Here is a 15,541-nt window from a genome sequence, read left to right on the forward strand (position 1 = left end):
ACACTGTCCATCTTAGGCTACATGATACTGTGTGTGTGCGTGTGTACGTGTATGAATGTGTGTGTGTTTGTGGGGGCAGGGGTCAGGCAACAGTGGATGATGAAAAGAAAGGACCTCTCTCTCTCCATCAATGTGTGGACCTCAGAATGAATGATGTGTCCTGGTCATCGCTCCGGGATCGGTCAACAGAAGAGCTTCCTAAAACATCAACCCACCTTGGCGTGCTTCTTCTTTAAAGAGCTCAGATCTTTCTGCTGCTTCTTAGTCAGTTTAAGGTACGTCTGAAGAGAGGAAAAACGGATTATTGGAGCCAGACTGGACTGGCTAAATCAAAAGGACAGCAAGCTAAAAGACACGGATCCACAGACTGTGTGAGGAATGACAGTGCCCCCCCCCCCGTTTCTCCTGCAGGACCACGAGCTGATGAGAAACTAACAAACCGCAGAACCACTGGGAAAGGTGCTGTGGAAACCACAGGAACTGTGACGGTTATGATTGGAGGTGAGCTGGTTTTACCTTCATCTGTTTCAAGTCATCAATGTTCACATGCGGCACGAGGGTGTTTGTATCTACAAAAGAGAGAAATGGAAAACGTCTCAATTGTACCAATGCTAGGTCTCAGATTGTGTGTGTGCATGTGTGTGTATGTATGTGTGTATCTGTGTGTGTGTGTCGTACCCTTCTTGGTCTCCGTGGTGTTGTTCTGGGCAGACTTCGAGGACTGAGCCGGGTCCGAGCTGGTCTGTGGCGTGACGTTGGTCTTCACGTTGGCGTTCACCTTCCCTTTCTTGTCGTTCTTCGAACTCTCGTTTGGCACGTCCGCTATGTCACTCTGGAGAGCGGGAGGGGGAGGAGGAGGAGAGAGGGGGAGGAGGAGAGAGAGGGAGGGAGGGAGAGGAGGAGGAGAGAGAGGGAGGGGGAGGAGGAGAGAGGGAGAGGAGGAGAGAGAGGGAGGGGGAGAGAGGGAGAGGGAGGAGGAGGAGAGAGAGGGAGGGGGAGAGAGGGAGGGTAGGAGGAGAGAGGGAGAGGGAGGAGGAGGAGAGAGGGAGGGGAGGAGGAGAGAGGGAGAGGGAGGAGGAGAGAGGGAGGGGGAGGAGAGAGGGAGAGGGAGGAGGAGGAGGAGAGAGGGAGAGGGGAGGAGGAGGAGAGAGGGAGGGGGAGGAGGAGAGAGGGAGAGGGAGGAGAGAGAGGGAGGGGGAGGAGGAGAGAGGGAGAGGGAGGAGGAGGAGAGAGAGGGAGGGGGAGGAGGAGAGAGGGAGGGGGAGGAGGAGAGAGAGGGAGGGGGAGGAGGAGAGAGGGAGAGGGAGGAGGAGGAGAGAGAGGGAGGGAGGGGGAGATAGCGAGGCAGAGAGAGCGGTTAGGACCATCGATGGAAATCTTTCTCACGCACTTTGCAAAAAAGTCAGTATTGCATTTCCATATAGATGTCGAGATTGAGTGATATTTGACCTTTTCACCTAACTCACCCCTAAGAACATTTTCTTATCCAGGGACCTTACAAGTGACAGAACTCGGTAGCTACTAAACCAGTAGCCAAAGCAATTCAACATACGCCAACATAAGACATATCCCACACAGTGACGATGTACTGTGTGCGCTGTAGCCAAGAATGGAACAGCTGGCTACAGTGGGTATACAGTACGAGGCTAACAGAATCAATAGTGATTGATCAAACAGGTGTCGGTACCGTTTCAATCCCCAGAGCTCTCATCTGGTCCGCTCTCTTCTCTGCTATGGACAGGAACTTCTTTGGGTCCGACAGGGCGTCCACGATGGCTAGGGAGAAGAAAGGAGATTCATCAATAAGCTGGACTATACTAGGGCCGGGACGATACCGGGCATCGCGATACTCGTCGGTATCGTGGCGAGGAAACAAAACACAAAGGGGATTTAACCTCTTTATGTTGTTCTCCAGAGTCACGTGTATTTATTTCCCAAGCTATAGCACGCAATATTTGACAGGCAGCAGGTTTTTTAAAAGGACAAAAGAGTTCGGTTTACTTCGCGTTTTCAGTTTTGCCATTTGAGAAAATATCGCGATAGCTGGTATCGTCACGGACCGAGACCACACAGGAAAAGACTGTAACGTGCTGTCCATGTTCAAGTTGATGTACTTGGAGAAGTCTGATAACTCCAATGGGCTTCTGTGGTCGTTCAAAAGGCTAAACACGGTCGATACCCAGAAAGACACGCAAAAGAAGAGAACATTCTAGCGTATACCTGGGCAGGTATACGTTTGAGGAGATATTATGGAAGCCTACTGCAAAAGACGGAAAATGACGCCGGCTCAATTTGGATACAGAACATTCAGGCATCCTTTCAACACGGCCCTGGGTTGTCGTCATAACGACTGCCCGGACCATGCCCCTGGGATTGGCTTAACGACTAGTCAATCTTGTGTATCTCCATGCCGGCGTCTGTCTAGAAGTGGCTATTACACTAGCTCTGCTACCATCATCATTTGCTCTGTGTCATTACTTCTGATGTAGAATACACTGTAGGGCAGGGCACCCTGAGGAAAGGAAGGAAGGAGGGAAGGAAGGAAGGGAGGGAGGGAAAAAGGGAAACCCAGTTTGTGCCCTTCCCTCAGTCTCTCCTCCTCTTCTTCTCCCTCTTCCTCACTTTTCTATTTCTCCTCTGTTCACCTCCCTCTCGCCTTCCCTGTTCTCCCACTCTCCTCCCTCTCCTCTCCCGTCTCCCCTCTCTCATCTCCTTCCCTGTTCTCCCACTCTCCTCCCTCTCCTCTCCCGTCTCCCCTCTCTCATCTCCTTCCCTGTTCTCCCACTCTCCTCCCTCTCCTCTCCCGTCTCCCCTCTCTCATCTCCTTCCCTGTTCTCCCACTCTCCTCCCTCTCCTCTCCCGTCTCCCCTCTCTCATCTCCTTCCCTCTCCCCAGATCCTTCTGCATCCACTTCAGTATACGATGAATACATTGAATGCAGATATAAATTGGACCTTGTGTGTGTGGTATGAAAGAGATAGACAAAGGACCAGCTGAGGAAGGGACAATGGAAGCTCATATTCCCAGCACATGCACACGCACACGCATGGACACACACGGAGGTCCATTCAGTATGGGCTAATACGGTCTCCATAAAGTGTTAATAACTGAATAATATAGATGTCAATAAAGTTCAGTAGCACACATCTGTATTGTATTTAGGCCAATAGGGGTTCACTCACACGCGCGCACACACACACACACACACACACACACACACACACACACACACACACACACACACACACACACACACACACACACACACACACACACACACACACACACACACACACACACACACACACACACACACACACACACACACACACGTTATGTTCTTCTATCCTTGTGGGGACCTACAATTAATTTACATTCAAAATCCTATTTTCCATAACCCCTAAACCTAAACCTAACCCTTACCATAACCCTAACCCTAGCCCTTACCATAACCCTTACCATAACCCTAACCCTAGCCCTTACCATAACCCTTACCATAACCATAACCCTTACCATAACCCTAACCCTTACCATAACCCTAACCCTTACCATAACCCTAACCCTAACCCCTAAGCTTAAAATAGCTTTTGTCCTAATGGGGATGTGGGATAAGTCCCCACGAGGGAGAATTTTCCTTATTTTACTATCCTTGTGTGGGCATTTGAGGATTTTAGGTCCCCAGAAAGATAGAACACACACACACACAGCGTCTTCTGCCCCTAACCTACGTCTGTGTATTAGCAAGGGAGTGTGTGTCAGTGTGTGTCTCCTCACCTCCGAAGCCTTCGGGTACGTAGGTCTTGAGTACTATGTTACAGAAGACGGTGGGTAAAGACAGAGGCTTGTTCCCTTCGTTGCGTAGAGAGATGTGTCTGTATCCTGCCTGTAGACCCTCCAACGGCAGAATCCTCTGACCTATCAGCTTATTATTGTCATCATACACAGCTATGCGCAGCACAGCCAGGTCTGGTAAAATCACCTGGGTGAGAGAGAGGAGGGGAGAGAGAGGTAAAGGGGAGAGAAGGGGAGGGGAGGGGAGAGAGAGGGAGAGGGGAGAGAGGGGGAGAGGGGAGAGAGGGGAGGGGAGAGAGAGGGAGAGGGAGAGAGAGAGAGAGAGGGAGAGGGAGAGAGAGGAGGGGAGAGAGAGGGAGAGGGGAGAGAGGGGGAGAGGGGAGAGAGAGAGAGGGAAGAGAGAGGGAGAGGGGAGAGAGGGGAGAGAGAGAGAGAGAGAGAGAGAGAGAGAGAGGGGGAGAGAGAGAGAGAGAGAGAGAGAGAGAAGGGAGAGAGAGAGATGGAGGGAGAGGAGAGAGATAGGAGGGGAGAGAGAGGGAGAGGGGAGAGAGGGGGAGAGGGAGAGAGCGAAGAGAGAGAGCGGAGGGGAGAGAGAGGAGAGAGGGGAGAGAGAGGAGAGAGAGGAGAGGAAGGGAGGGAGTTCAGATGAATTCCACTAGAATGAGTGAAAGTATATACAGTAGAAACATATTATGAGGACTGGATTTTCATTCAGCACTTTATATAAGAGGAATGCACGCACGCACACACGTGAATGAACACACAGTGTGAGAGAAATTCGCAGACGGATACAGAACAGAGATGATAATAGTATATACCCAGCAGTGATGATAACATACTGTAGCTAGGCTTTATACTGTATATGTTTAGAACAATAGCCCATTGACAAGGACATTACAGAACCATCAACTCATCAGGAAGCAGGGAATGGGTGTGTGTGTGTGTGTGCTCGTAGAATGGCCTTGCATTTGGAGATAAGAGAAGAGCGAGGGGAAGAGAGGGATGAATAATAATGGAAGGAGGAGAGGAGGTGAGAGATAAAGGAGAAGAACAGTCGGGAAATGGATATAACCTGTGTGTGTGTGTCTGTCTATGTGTGTGTGCATGTCTAAACATGTGTAATTGTCTGTGTATAAGTGCGTGCAACTCTGAATGTATTTTTCCAGCACCGTGTGAGATGGCCCTCCTGATGACAGTGTGTGTGTGTGTGTGTGTGTGTGTGTGTGTGTGTACATCTCCCGAAGCACTGCGGCAGCAGGCTGTGATTGATGGTGTGTGTTGGAGCTGGAGTCACAGTCATGGCTGAGAGACTTCTTATTCTGCTGAGAGCAGCACTATCACACACACGCCCGCGCACGACCAACCAGTCTCCCCCCCTCACATTCGTATCCCCCCCCCCCGTTCTATTGTTCTCCACGTCCTTCTCGCTCTCCTTTTCCTCCATCTCTCCTTTATTCTTTCTTTTTCCTTCTCTCCCTTGTTCACTCCTTTACCCTCCTACTCTTTCCTTCTCTCTCTCTCTCTCTTATCCCCATTCTGTCGCTCAGTGCACTGTATATCTGTACCCTTCTCTTCCTCTATTTGCTCTCTTCTCTCTTTGTTCTGCCTTCTCTCTCTCATGGTATGCATCTGTTCCCCCTTCTCCCCCCCTCGTTCTCTGCAGTAAAGACACACTGACTAGTTCTGAGTACCACAGGGCCATCAGCTCCACCCCAATCAACCCCAACTCTCCCTCCCTCCCTGCCTCTCTCCCTCCCTGCCTCTCTCCCTCCCTCTGGTGTTCAGCTCCAAGACAGTACCTACCAGTAAACCGCCATGCACCTCTGAACTATTAGTTGTCTCTTACATCCTATTCCAACTCATGTTTTCTGTTCCCTCTTTCCTGTACCTTTCTAAATACGCGCTTTCCTCTTCTCTCCTTTCTTCTTCTCTATTGTCAGGCATTTCTTCAGTCTCTCTAATCCCTTTGTCCTCCTCTTCCACGCTTCGCTCCGCTCCTCCTCTCTTCCACCCCTCTGTCCTCTCCCATCCCCCTCTCCTCCCCCCTCCTATCGGTCCCTCTATCGTCTTCCCTCCCTCTCTTTTCCTCTCCCGTCCCTCCGTACCTTCCGGAAGACGAAAGGCTCTTCGTTGTAGGCGGGGTTCAGGCCGTTGTTCATCACCATGCGCGTGCGGAACTCTTTGCGGATGGTGTCCGTGGGCAGCCCGTACATGTCCACCTCCACGTAGGTCCCAATCTTCTTATCAGACAGGAACTGACCAGAGAACACCTGGTAGCAAACAACAATACAATAGAATACATCTTCAAAAAATGTCTTTCACTTTTTTGGCCATGACTTTTTCCCCCCCACAAGCGAGATTCAGGTTTCTCTAATCTTCGCAGCACATCTATTTCCTCTCTTGGATTCGCCTTTATATAGTGATTATGTGCAGATAGACTACAACAAAACGCCAACTACCTCCATCTCCCTCTCTGTCCTGTGAACTCTGAACCCCTGACCTCATACCTGTACACTGCAGGTAGCAGCAATGACCCCGTCCACAGGTGTCTCTGAGAAGGGGTCGAACATCCTGTCTGAGCGACGCATGAAGTCTGGCTTCAACAGATACCTGGTGGAAGAGAGCGGCGGGACGGTGGCCAAGCAGGGTCAAAAACACAAACTCTTGACTATGTTTAAACACTTTCTGTAAACGCGCTAGTATAAGAGTTTACAAATGTGTGGCACAAGAGCCACATCTAAATTGTGTTGCAGAGATAGCTAGATGCATAACTAGATGAAAGGATTGGTGGTTGTACCAATGAGTACAAAAGTGATCATTAGTGCGATATCACTTGCATTAGTGCTCACACGGTTACAGTGAGTCAGCCTGAATCCTGACGACGTGATCCTAGCCTGCGTGTTCGGGAGTTGGGTTAGGACGGGAGACGCATTAGGAGAGACTGTGAGTGTGTGTGCTTGAGAGAGAGAGAGAGAGAGAGAGAGAGAGAGAGAGAGAGAGAGACAGAGACAGAGACAGAGACAGAGACAGAGACAGAGACAGAGAGAGAGACAGAGACAGAGAGAGAGACAGAGACAGAGACAGAGACAGAGACAGAGACAGAGAGAGAGACAGAGACAGAGACAGAGACAGAGACAGAGAGAGCGAGAAAGATCAATATTACATGTATAGTGTTAGGTATGAATCTGACAATCGTTAAGGGGGAGAGTCGCATTTGAAGAAGCATTAAGAGATAGGGGTGTGTGAGTGTGTGTGAGTGACATTAGTTAAGGGTGAGAGTGGAATTAAAAGCGCATTAAGAGATAGGGGTGTGTGAGTGTGTGTGAGTGACATTAGTTAAGGGTGAGAGTGGAATTAAAAGCGCATTAAGAGATAGGGGTGTTTCTGTCGTTACTGATCTCCTCCCATATGAAATATCTGACATGAGGGGTGAAAGCCTAGCCCCAGGACAGAGGCAGAGAGAGAGGAGAGAAAGACGGAGAGAACGGAGAGAGAGACAGAAAGGATAAGAGGAGGAAAGCGGGGAGCCCCATCAGTGAGATAGTGGCAGAGCGAGAGGAGCGCCGGCTCCTGCCATCTGATTGGCTCTGAGGAGGACGGTGGCTACGATCGCTGCCGGCGGCCACTAATGAGATGCGACACGCTTTAATTGATGAGCTTTCAGAGAGGAGAGAAAGGGACGGACGAGGAGGGATGGAGAGGGGAGAAAGAGAAAGGAGGGAGGGAGGGAAGGAGCGAGGAATGGCAGTAACACCTACCCACAGGATCCATTGTACTCGTACTTTCCCTGGTTCAACTGCATGGCCAAATCTAAGACAGGAGAGAGAGAGAGAGGGTCTGTTTAGGTGCTATTAAGATTGGAAATCACAGACGCACACAGTCATGTGCGGACACACATACTCTTCTTGAAGCAGACACACATTACTGCAACAACAGGCAACATTTTTCAGGTCGATTCAATTCATTTGTGACATGTTGACTTCTTCAACCACTACGTTGCTGTTGAGGGAGAGAGAAGAGAGGAGGGTTTTCCACCTCACTGCCATCTCTTCTCCCTCTGCTGTCTCCCCCCGCTCTCTCTCCCCTCCGGCACTCACCCTCCTCCAGCCCTACACATGCCCACTCACAGGGGGCCATATGTTCCAACCCCATTGCCCTCAGACATGGGGCAGCATCTGCTAACTACAGATGCTTGAATGTGTGTTTGTGTCAGTGAGAGAGGGAGAGAGAGAAAGACTAAGAGAGAGAGAGAGAAAGAGAGAGAGAAAGAGAGAGAGAGAGAGAGAGAGAGAGAGAGAGAGAGAGAGAGAGAGAGAGAGAGAGAGAGAGAGAGAGAGAGAGAGAGAGAGAGAGAGAAAGAAAGAGAGCGGGGGGAGACAGCCGAGGGAGAAGAGATGGCATTGAGGTGGAAAACCCTCCTATCTTCTCTCTCCCTCTGGGATTTTCAACAGAGAGAGAGAGAAAGAGAGACTAAGAGAGAGACAGAAAGAGAGAGAGAAAGAGAGACAGAAAGAGAGAGAGGGAGCGAGAGCGACAGAGAGAGAGGGAGCGAGAGCAACAGAGAGAGAGAGAGAGAGAGAGAGAGAGAGAGAGAGAGAGAGAGAGAGAGAGATGGAGGGAGAGGAGAGAGATAGGAGGGGAGAGAGAGGGAGAGGGGAGAGAGGGGGAGAGGGAGAGAGCGAGGAGAGAGAGCGGAGGGGAGAGAGTCTGTGAGAGCATGTGTGTTGTAGGGGGTAAAATGACTCACCATGAACAGGAAGCAAATACTACCTAGCAAATACTAGGGCTTGTTTTTGTGTGCGTGTGTGTGTGCGCGTGTGTGTGTCTGTTGCATCCCTCAGTGGCATAGGGTTGACAGTGGCATAGGGTTATGTGAGGGGGTGTGTGTCCGTTTTTGTATTTACAGTATGGGCCTGTCTGCGCGGTGGGGTTAACATGCTCCAGTACAGTACCTGGGGTCTGGTAGTTAAGGGAGACCATCTGGCAGCCTGCGTTCCAGAAGATCTGAGGCATGTAATTACTGGAGTCCACCCTGCCTCCTTTAGGGTAGATCCGACTCATCTGACGCTTGTTGTAGCTGGACGCCAATGTTCAGGACTTAACACAGATATGGTGTGAGAGCGCTTGTTCTTGTGTGTGTGAGTGTATGTATGGTGTGTGTTCTGTAGGGTTGCACAGTACATACACCACCTGAGGTCTGGAAGTTGAAACAGTGGTCTGTGTGTGTGTGTGTGTGTGTGTGTGTGTGTGTGTGTGTGTGTGTGTGTGTGTGTGTGTGTGTGTGTGTGTGTGTGTGTGTGTGTGTGTGTGTGTGTGTGTGTGTGTGTGTGTGTGTGTGTGTGTGTGTGGCGAGTCGAACAGACCAAAGGCCTATTTTTAGAAGGTAACAGCTTGGGTCCTGCATTCCCACTGGAATGTGTGTGTGTGTGTGTGCGCGTGCGTGTGTGTGTGTTCCCCATTCCAAAAGGCACATCGTTCTCTCCCAGAGGAACGTGAGCAGTTTTTTTCCACAGATGGAGACTTTAAAACAAACAAGGTATCAGTACAGGACCCTCCCTGTCACTGCTCATATCTGGGTGACCTAAAACTTCTGCGACCTTTCAGATCTGGTCCAGAGGACCCACTATGGGATACTGGTTTGGTTCAGTTGATTTTAATGCAGTCATTCATTAAGATCAATAGTAGCATGACGGACTATGGACGACTACATTTACATTTACATTTAAGTCATTTAGCAGACGCTCTTATCCAGAGCGACTTACTACTTTAAAGGTCAGGAAATATTGGAGAAACGTATTTTTTGGGGTTTGTTTACTTTTGAGATTGTTGATCTTTGATGTTTTAATGTTTCTTCGTTGTGTCTGCGTTGCCTGTGTGTATTCGCATGCTCTGTGAGTGTTGACACCGGACCAAAGGATACTTGACAAACTCGATGGCGTTGGTCTTCAGATAACCCAGACCCACTGACTCATTAAATGATGACATGTTGTGGTGGATGTTCCTCTCTAAAGGGAGAAGAGAAAGTAGTTACAATGAGAGAGAGAGAGAGAGAGAGAGAGAGAGAGAGAGAGAGAGAGAGAGAGAGAGAGAGAGAGAGAGAGAGAGAGAGAGAGAGAGAGAGAGCAGGAGAGAGAGAGAGGAGGGATAGAGCGAGAGGGCAAGAGAGAGAGAGAGAGAAAGAGAGAGAAGAGAAAGAGCGAGAGAGGGCAAGAGAGAGAAAGAGAGAGAGAGAGAAGGGAAAAGAGAGAGAAAGAGCAAGAGAGAGCGAGAGAGAGAGAGAGAGTGAGAGCGAGAGAGGGCAAGAGAGAGAAAGAGAGAGGACAAGAGAGAGTGAGAGAGAGAGAGAAAGGAAAAGAGAGAGAGAGCGAGAGAGGGCAAGAGAGAGAGAAAAAGAGAGAGATATGGGAAGAGAGAAAGAGAGCATCTGAAAAGCGCCATACTCCAACTAACCCGCATAGCTCTGGAAGTTCTACAAAAAGCTTTAAGTTGAACACGGCAAAACACACAAAACCAATTGATTCAGCATAACCGGAATTGGAGACTACCTTCTGCGACGTCGAAGCTCTGGAACTTGACAGGCTGTGCGTAGTTGACCATGGCAGAGAGGTAGGGGTGGATGTTGGTGGTGGCTCCTACGTATGTGTACGAGGCAATCAGAGCCTCCTCGTCATCCGTCGTCTCGCCAGTCTACACAGGAGCAGAAAACACACAGCCGTTTTACACGCTAACACACATCTCTGTTGTCTCCCAGTCCCCACTATGTACACAGGGAAGCCTCGAGTCTGAATATAAAATTAAGTCATTATAAAGCACAACGCCAGTTACACCCTCGTTATCAATACATGCATTCCCTGTCCAGAGAAAGAGCTTTACAAGAGCTACAAGTTAGGGAGAGGTTAGTAAAGAGAGAAGGCGACACGCTCGACAGTAAGGGAGAGGTTAGTAAAGAGAGAAGGCAACACGCTCGACGGTAAGGGAGAGGTTAGTAAAGAGAGAAGGCAACACGCTCGACGGTAAGGGAGAGGTTAGTAAAGAGAGAAGGCAACACGCTCGACGGTAAGGGAGAGGTTAGTAAAGAGAGAAGGCAACACGCTCGACGGTAAGGGAGAGGTTAGTAAAGAGAGAAGGCAACACGCTCGACGGTAAGGGAGAGGTTAGTAAAGAGAGAAGGCAACACGCTCGACGGTAAGGGAGAGGTTAGTAAAGAGAGAAGGCAACACGCTCGACGGTAAGGGAGAGGTTAGTAAAGAGAGAAGGCAACACGCTCGACGGTAAGGGAGAGGTTAGTAAAGAGAGAAGGCAACACGCTCGACGGTAAGGGAGAGGTTAGTAAAGAGAGAAGGCAACACGCTCGACGGTAAGGGAGAGGTTAGTAAAGAGAGAAGGCGACACGCTCGACGGTAAGGGAGAGGTTAGTAAAGAGAGAAGGCAACACGCTCGACGGTAAGGGAGAGGTTAGTAAAGAGAGAAGGCGACACGCTCGACAGTAAGGGAGAGGTTAGTAAAGAGAGAAGGCAACACGCTCGACGGTAAGGGAGAGGTTAGTAAAGAGAGAAGGCAACACGCTCGACGGTAAGGGAGAGGTTAGTAAAGAGAGAAGGCAACACGCTCGACGGTAAGGGAGAGGTTAGTAAAGAGAGAAGGCAACACGCTCGACGGTAAGGGAGAGGTTAGTAAAGAGAGAAGGCAACACGCTCGACGGTAAGGGAGAGGTTAGTAAAGAGAGAAGGCAACACGCTCGACGGTAAGGGAGAGGTTAGTAAAGAGAGAAGGCAACACGCTCGACGGTAAGGGAGAGGTTAGTAAAGAGAGAAGGCTACACGCTCGACGGTAAGGGAGAGGTTAGTAAAGAGAGAAGGCAACACGCTCGACGGTAAGGGAGAGGTTAGTAAAGAGAGAAGGCAACACGCTCGACGGTAAGGGAGAGGTTAGTAAAGAGAGAAGGCAACACGCTCGACGGTAAGGGAGAGGTTAGTAAAGAGAGAAGGCAACACGCTCAACGGTAAGGGAGAGGTTAGTAAAGAGAGAAGGCTACACGCTCGACAGTAAGGGAGAGGTTAGTAAAGAGAGAAGGCAACACGCTCGACGGTAAGGGAGAGGTTAGTAAAGAGAGAAGGCAACACGCTCGACGGTAAGGGAGAGGTTAGTAAAGAGAGAAGGCGACACGCTCGACGGTAAGGGAGAGGTTAGTAAAGAGAGAAGGCAACACGCTCGACGGTAAGGGAGAGGTTAGTAAAGAGAGAAGGCAACACGCTCGACGGTAAGGGAGAGGTTAGTAAAGAGAGAAGGCGACACGCTCGACGGTAAGGGAGAGGTTAGTAAAGAGAGAAGGCGACACGCTCGACGGTAAGGGAGAGGTTAGTAAAGAGAGAAGGCGACACGCTCGACAGTAAGGGAGAGGTTAGTAAAGAGAGAAGGCGACACGCTCGACGGTAAGGGAGAGGTTAGTAAAGAGAGAAGGCGACACGCTCGACGGTAAGGGAGAGGTTAGTAAAGAGAGAAGGCAACACGCTCGACGGTAAGGGAGAGGTTAGTAAAGAGAGAAGGCAACACGCTCGACGGTAAGGGAGAGGTTAGTAAAGAGAGAAGGCAACACGCTCGACGGTAAGGGAGAGGTTAGTAAAGAGAGAAGGCAACACGCTCGACGGTAAGGGAGAGGTTAGTAAAGAGAGAAGGCAACACGCTCGACGGTAAGGGAGAGGTTAGTAAAGAGAGAAGGCAACACGCTCGACGGTAAGGGAGAGGTTAGTAAAGAGAGAAGGCAACACGCTCGACGGTAAGGGAGAGGTTAGTAAAGAGAGAAGGCAACACGCTCGACGGTAAGGGAGAGGTTAGTAAAGAGAGAAGGCAACACGCTCGACGGTAAGGGAGAGGTTAGTAAAGAGAGAAGGCAACACGCTCGACAGTAAGGGAGAGGTTAGTAAAGAGAGAAGGCAACACGCTCGACGGTAAGGGAGAGGTTAGTAAAGAGAGAAGGCAACACGCTCGACGGTAAGGGAGAGGTTAGTAAAGAGAGAAGGCGACACGCTCGACGGTAAGGGAGAGGTTAGTAAAGAGAGAAGGCAACACGCTCGACGGTAAGGGAGAGGTTAGTAAAGAGAGAAGGCAACACGCTCGATGGTAAGGGAGAGGTTAGTAAAGAGAGAAGGCAACACGCTCGACGGTAAGGGAGAGGTTAGTAAAGAGAGAAGGCAACACGCTCGACGGTAAGGGAGAGGTTAGTAAAGAGAGAAGGCAACACGCTCGACGGTAAGGGAGAGGTTAGTAAAGAGAGAAGGCAACACGCTCGACGGTAAGGGAGAGGTTAGTAAAGAGAGAAGGCAACACGCTCGACGGTAAGGGAGAGGTTAGTAAAGAGAGAAGGGGGGCAGCTGAACCGACTCGCACACCTTCTTGTTGTTGTTATCCTCAGACGCCTCGGAGATGTCTGTGGCGTCTGTTGCTTCTGTGGCCTCAGACATCTCTGTTGGATCCTCCTCCACCACCTAAACACACAACAATAGTCAATTATAAACCGTGGTGAAATACGCTGCGCCATGAGTGACACATACATACTCGTTTACTGTTCTATTTATGCTAGTAACCAGTTTATCATAGCAATAAGGCACCTTGGGGTTGGTGGTATATATGGCCAACGTACCACGGTGAAGGGCTGCCACCTTGCGTCGTGCGTAAGAACAGCCGTGGCATATTATCTAATATACCACACCCCTTCGGGCCTTATTGCTTAAAGATAAAGAAAGTATTCACATCCCTTGACTTTTCCAGGTTTTGTTGTGTTAATATAACATTTATTCCATTTAGATTTTGTGTCACCGAACTACAGTTAATACCCCATAACGTCAAAGTGGATACGAAAATATATATACAGTGGGGCAAAAAAGTATTTAGTCAGCCACCAATTGTGCAAGTTCTCCCACTTAAAGATGAGAGAGGCCTGTAATTTTCATCATAGGTACACTTCAACTATGACAGACAAAATGAGAAGAAAAAATTCCAGAAAATCACATTGTAGGATATTTAATGAATTAATTTGCGAATTATGGTGGAAAATAAGTATTTGGTCAATAACAAAAGTTTATCTCAATACTTTGTGATATACCCTTTGTTGGCAATGACAGAGGTCAAACGTTTTCTGTAAGTCTTCACAAGGTTTTCAAACACTGTTGCTGGTATTTTTGGCCCATTCCTCCATGCAGATCTCCTCTAGAGCAGTGATGTTTTGGGGCTGTTGCTGGGCAACACGGACTTTCAACTACCTCCAAAGATTTTCTATGGGGTTTGAGATCTGGAGACTGGCTAGGCATCTCCAGGACCTTGAAATGCTTCTTACGAAGCCACTCCTTCGTTGCCCGGGCGATGTGTTTGGGATCATTGTCATGCTGAAAGACCCAGCCACGTTTCATCTTCAATGCCCTTGCTGATGGAAGGAGGTTTTCACTCAAAATCTCACGATACATGGCCCCATTCATTCTTTCCTTTACACGGATCAGTCGTCCTGGTCCCTTTGCAGAAAAACATCCCCAAAGCATGATGTTTCCACCCCCATGCTTCACAGTAGGTATGGTGTTCTTTGGATGCAACTCTTTGTCCTCCAAACACGACGAGTTGAGTTTTTACCAAAAAGTTATATTTTGGTTTCATTTGACCATATGACATTCTCCCAATCTTCTTCTGGATCATCCAAATGCTCTCTAGTAAACTTCAGACGGGCCTGGACATGTACTGGCTTAAGCAGGGGGACACGTCTGGCACTGCAGGATTTGAGTCCCTGGCGGCGTAGTGTGTTACTGATGGTAGGCTTTGTTACTTTGGTCCCAGCTCTCTGCAGGTCATTCACTAGGTCCCCCCATGTGGTTCTGGGACTTTTGCTCACCGTGATCATTTTGACCCCACGGGGTGAGAGGGAGATTATCAGTGGTCTTGTATGTCTTCCATTTCCTAATATTTGCTCCCACAGTTGATTTCTTCAAACCAAGCTGCTCACCTAATGCAGATTCAGTCTTCCCATCCTGGTGCAGGTCTACAATTTTGTTTCTGGCGTCCTTTGACAGCTCTTTGGTCTTGTCCATCATGGAGTTTGGAGTGTGACTGTTTGACGTTGTGGACAGGTGTCTGTTATACTGTTAACAAGTTAAAACAGGTGCCATTAATACAGTTAACGAGTGGAGGACAGAGGAGCCTCTTAAAGAAGAAGTTACAGGTCTGTGAGAGCCAGAAATCTTGCTTGTTTGTAGGTGACCACATACTTATTTTCCACCATAATTTGCAAATAAATTCATAAAAAAATCCTACAATGTTCTTTTCTCATTTTGTCTGTCATAGTTGAAGTGTACCTATGATGATAATTACAGGCCTCCCTCATATTTTTAAGTGGGGGAACTTGCACAATTGGTGGCTGACTAAATACTTTTTTTGCTCCACTGTATATACAGTACAAATGAGGCTTGAATTCGAAATAAATTGCAGACAGTGTCACCAGCAAAGCACCCACCACACCATCACACCTCCTCTTCCATGCTTCACGGTGGGGCCCACAGATGCAGAGATAATCCGTTTTCCTACTCTGCGCCTCGAACTAAAAATCTCAAAGGACAGATTTCCACTGGTCTAATGTCCATTTCTCATGTTTCTTGGCCCAAGCAAGTGTCTTTTTCTTATTGGTGTCCCTTTAATAGTGGTTTCTTTGCAGCAATTCGACCATGAACGCCTGATTCACACAGTCCCCTCTGAACAGTTGATGTTGATA

At 49.0% G+C, this 15,541-nt stretch overlaps 1 protein-coding gene across 6 annotated transcripts in view; it reads right to left on the bottom strand.

Moving 5' to 3' along the window:
• Positions 1–15,541, bottom strand: part of LOC123990995 (1-phosphatidylinositol 4,5-bisphosphate phosphodiesterase beta-4-like) — a 176,327-nt gene that overhangs the window by 14,427 nt on the left and 146,359 nt on the right. For all 6 annotated transcript variants that reach the window (XM_046292085.1, XM_046292082.1, XM_046292080.1 and 3 more), the window contains 12 exons: positions 13,182–13,277; positions 10,338–10,479; positions 9,713–9,797; positions 8,745–8,869; positions 7,551–7,602; positions 6,300–6,402; positions 5,898–6,062; positions 3,775–3,979; positions 1,688–1,776; positions 679–832; positions 517–569; positions 216–281 (listed from right to left, as the gene is read on the bottom strand). In XM_046292085.1, coding sequence (XP_046148041.1) covers positions 216–281; positions 517–569; positions 679–832; positions 1,688–1,776; positions 3,775–3,979; positions 5,898–6,062; positions 6,300–6,402; positions 7,551–7,602; positions 8,745–8,869; positions 9,713–9,797; positions 10,338–10,479; positions 13,182–13,277 — 1,335 coding nt within the window. The remainder of the gene's footprint in view (positions 1–215; positions 282–516; positions 570–678; positions 833–1,687; positions 1,777–3,774; positions 3,980–5,897; positions 6,063–6,299; positions 6,403–7,550; positions 7,603–8,744; positions 8,870–9,712; positions 9,798–10,337; positions 10,480–13,181; positions 13,278–15,541) is intronic.

The sequence above is a fragment of the Oncorhynchus gorbuscha genome, linkage group LG12, assembly GCF_021184085.1.
Source record: "Oncorhynchus gorbuscha isolate QuinsamMale2020 ecotype Even-year linkage group LG12, OgorEven_v1.0, whole genome shotgun sequence".
NCBI classification, from domain to species: Eukaryota; Metazoa; Chordata; class Actinopteri; order Salmoniformes; family Salmonidae; genus Oncorhynchus; species Oncorhynchus gorbuscha.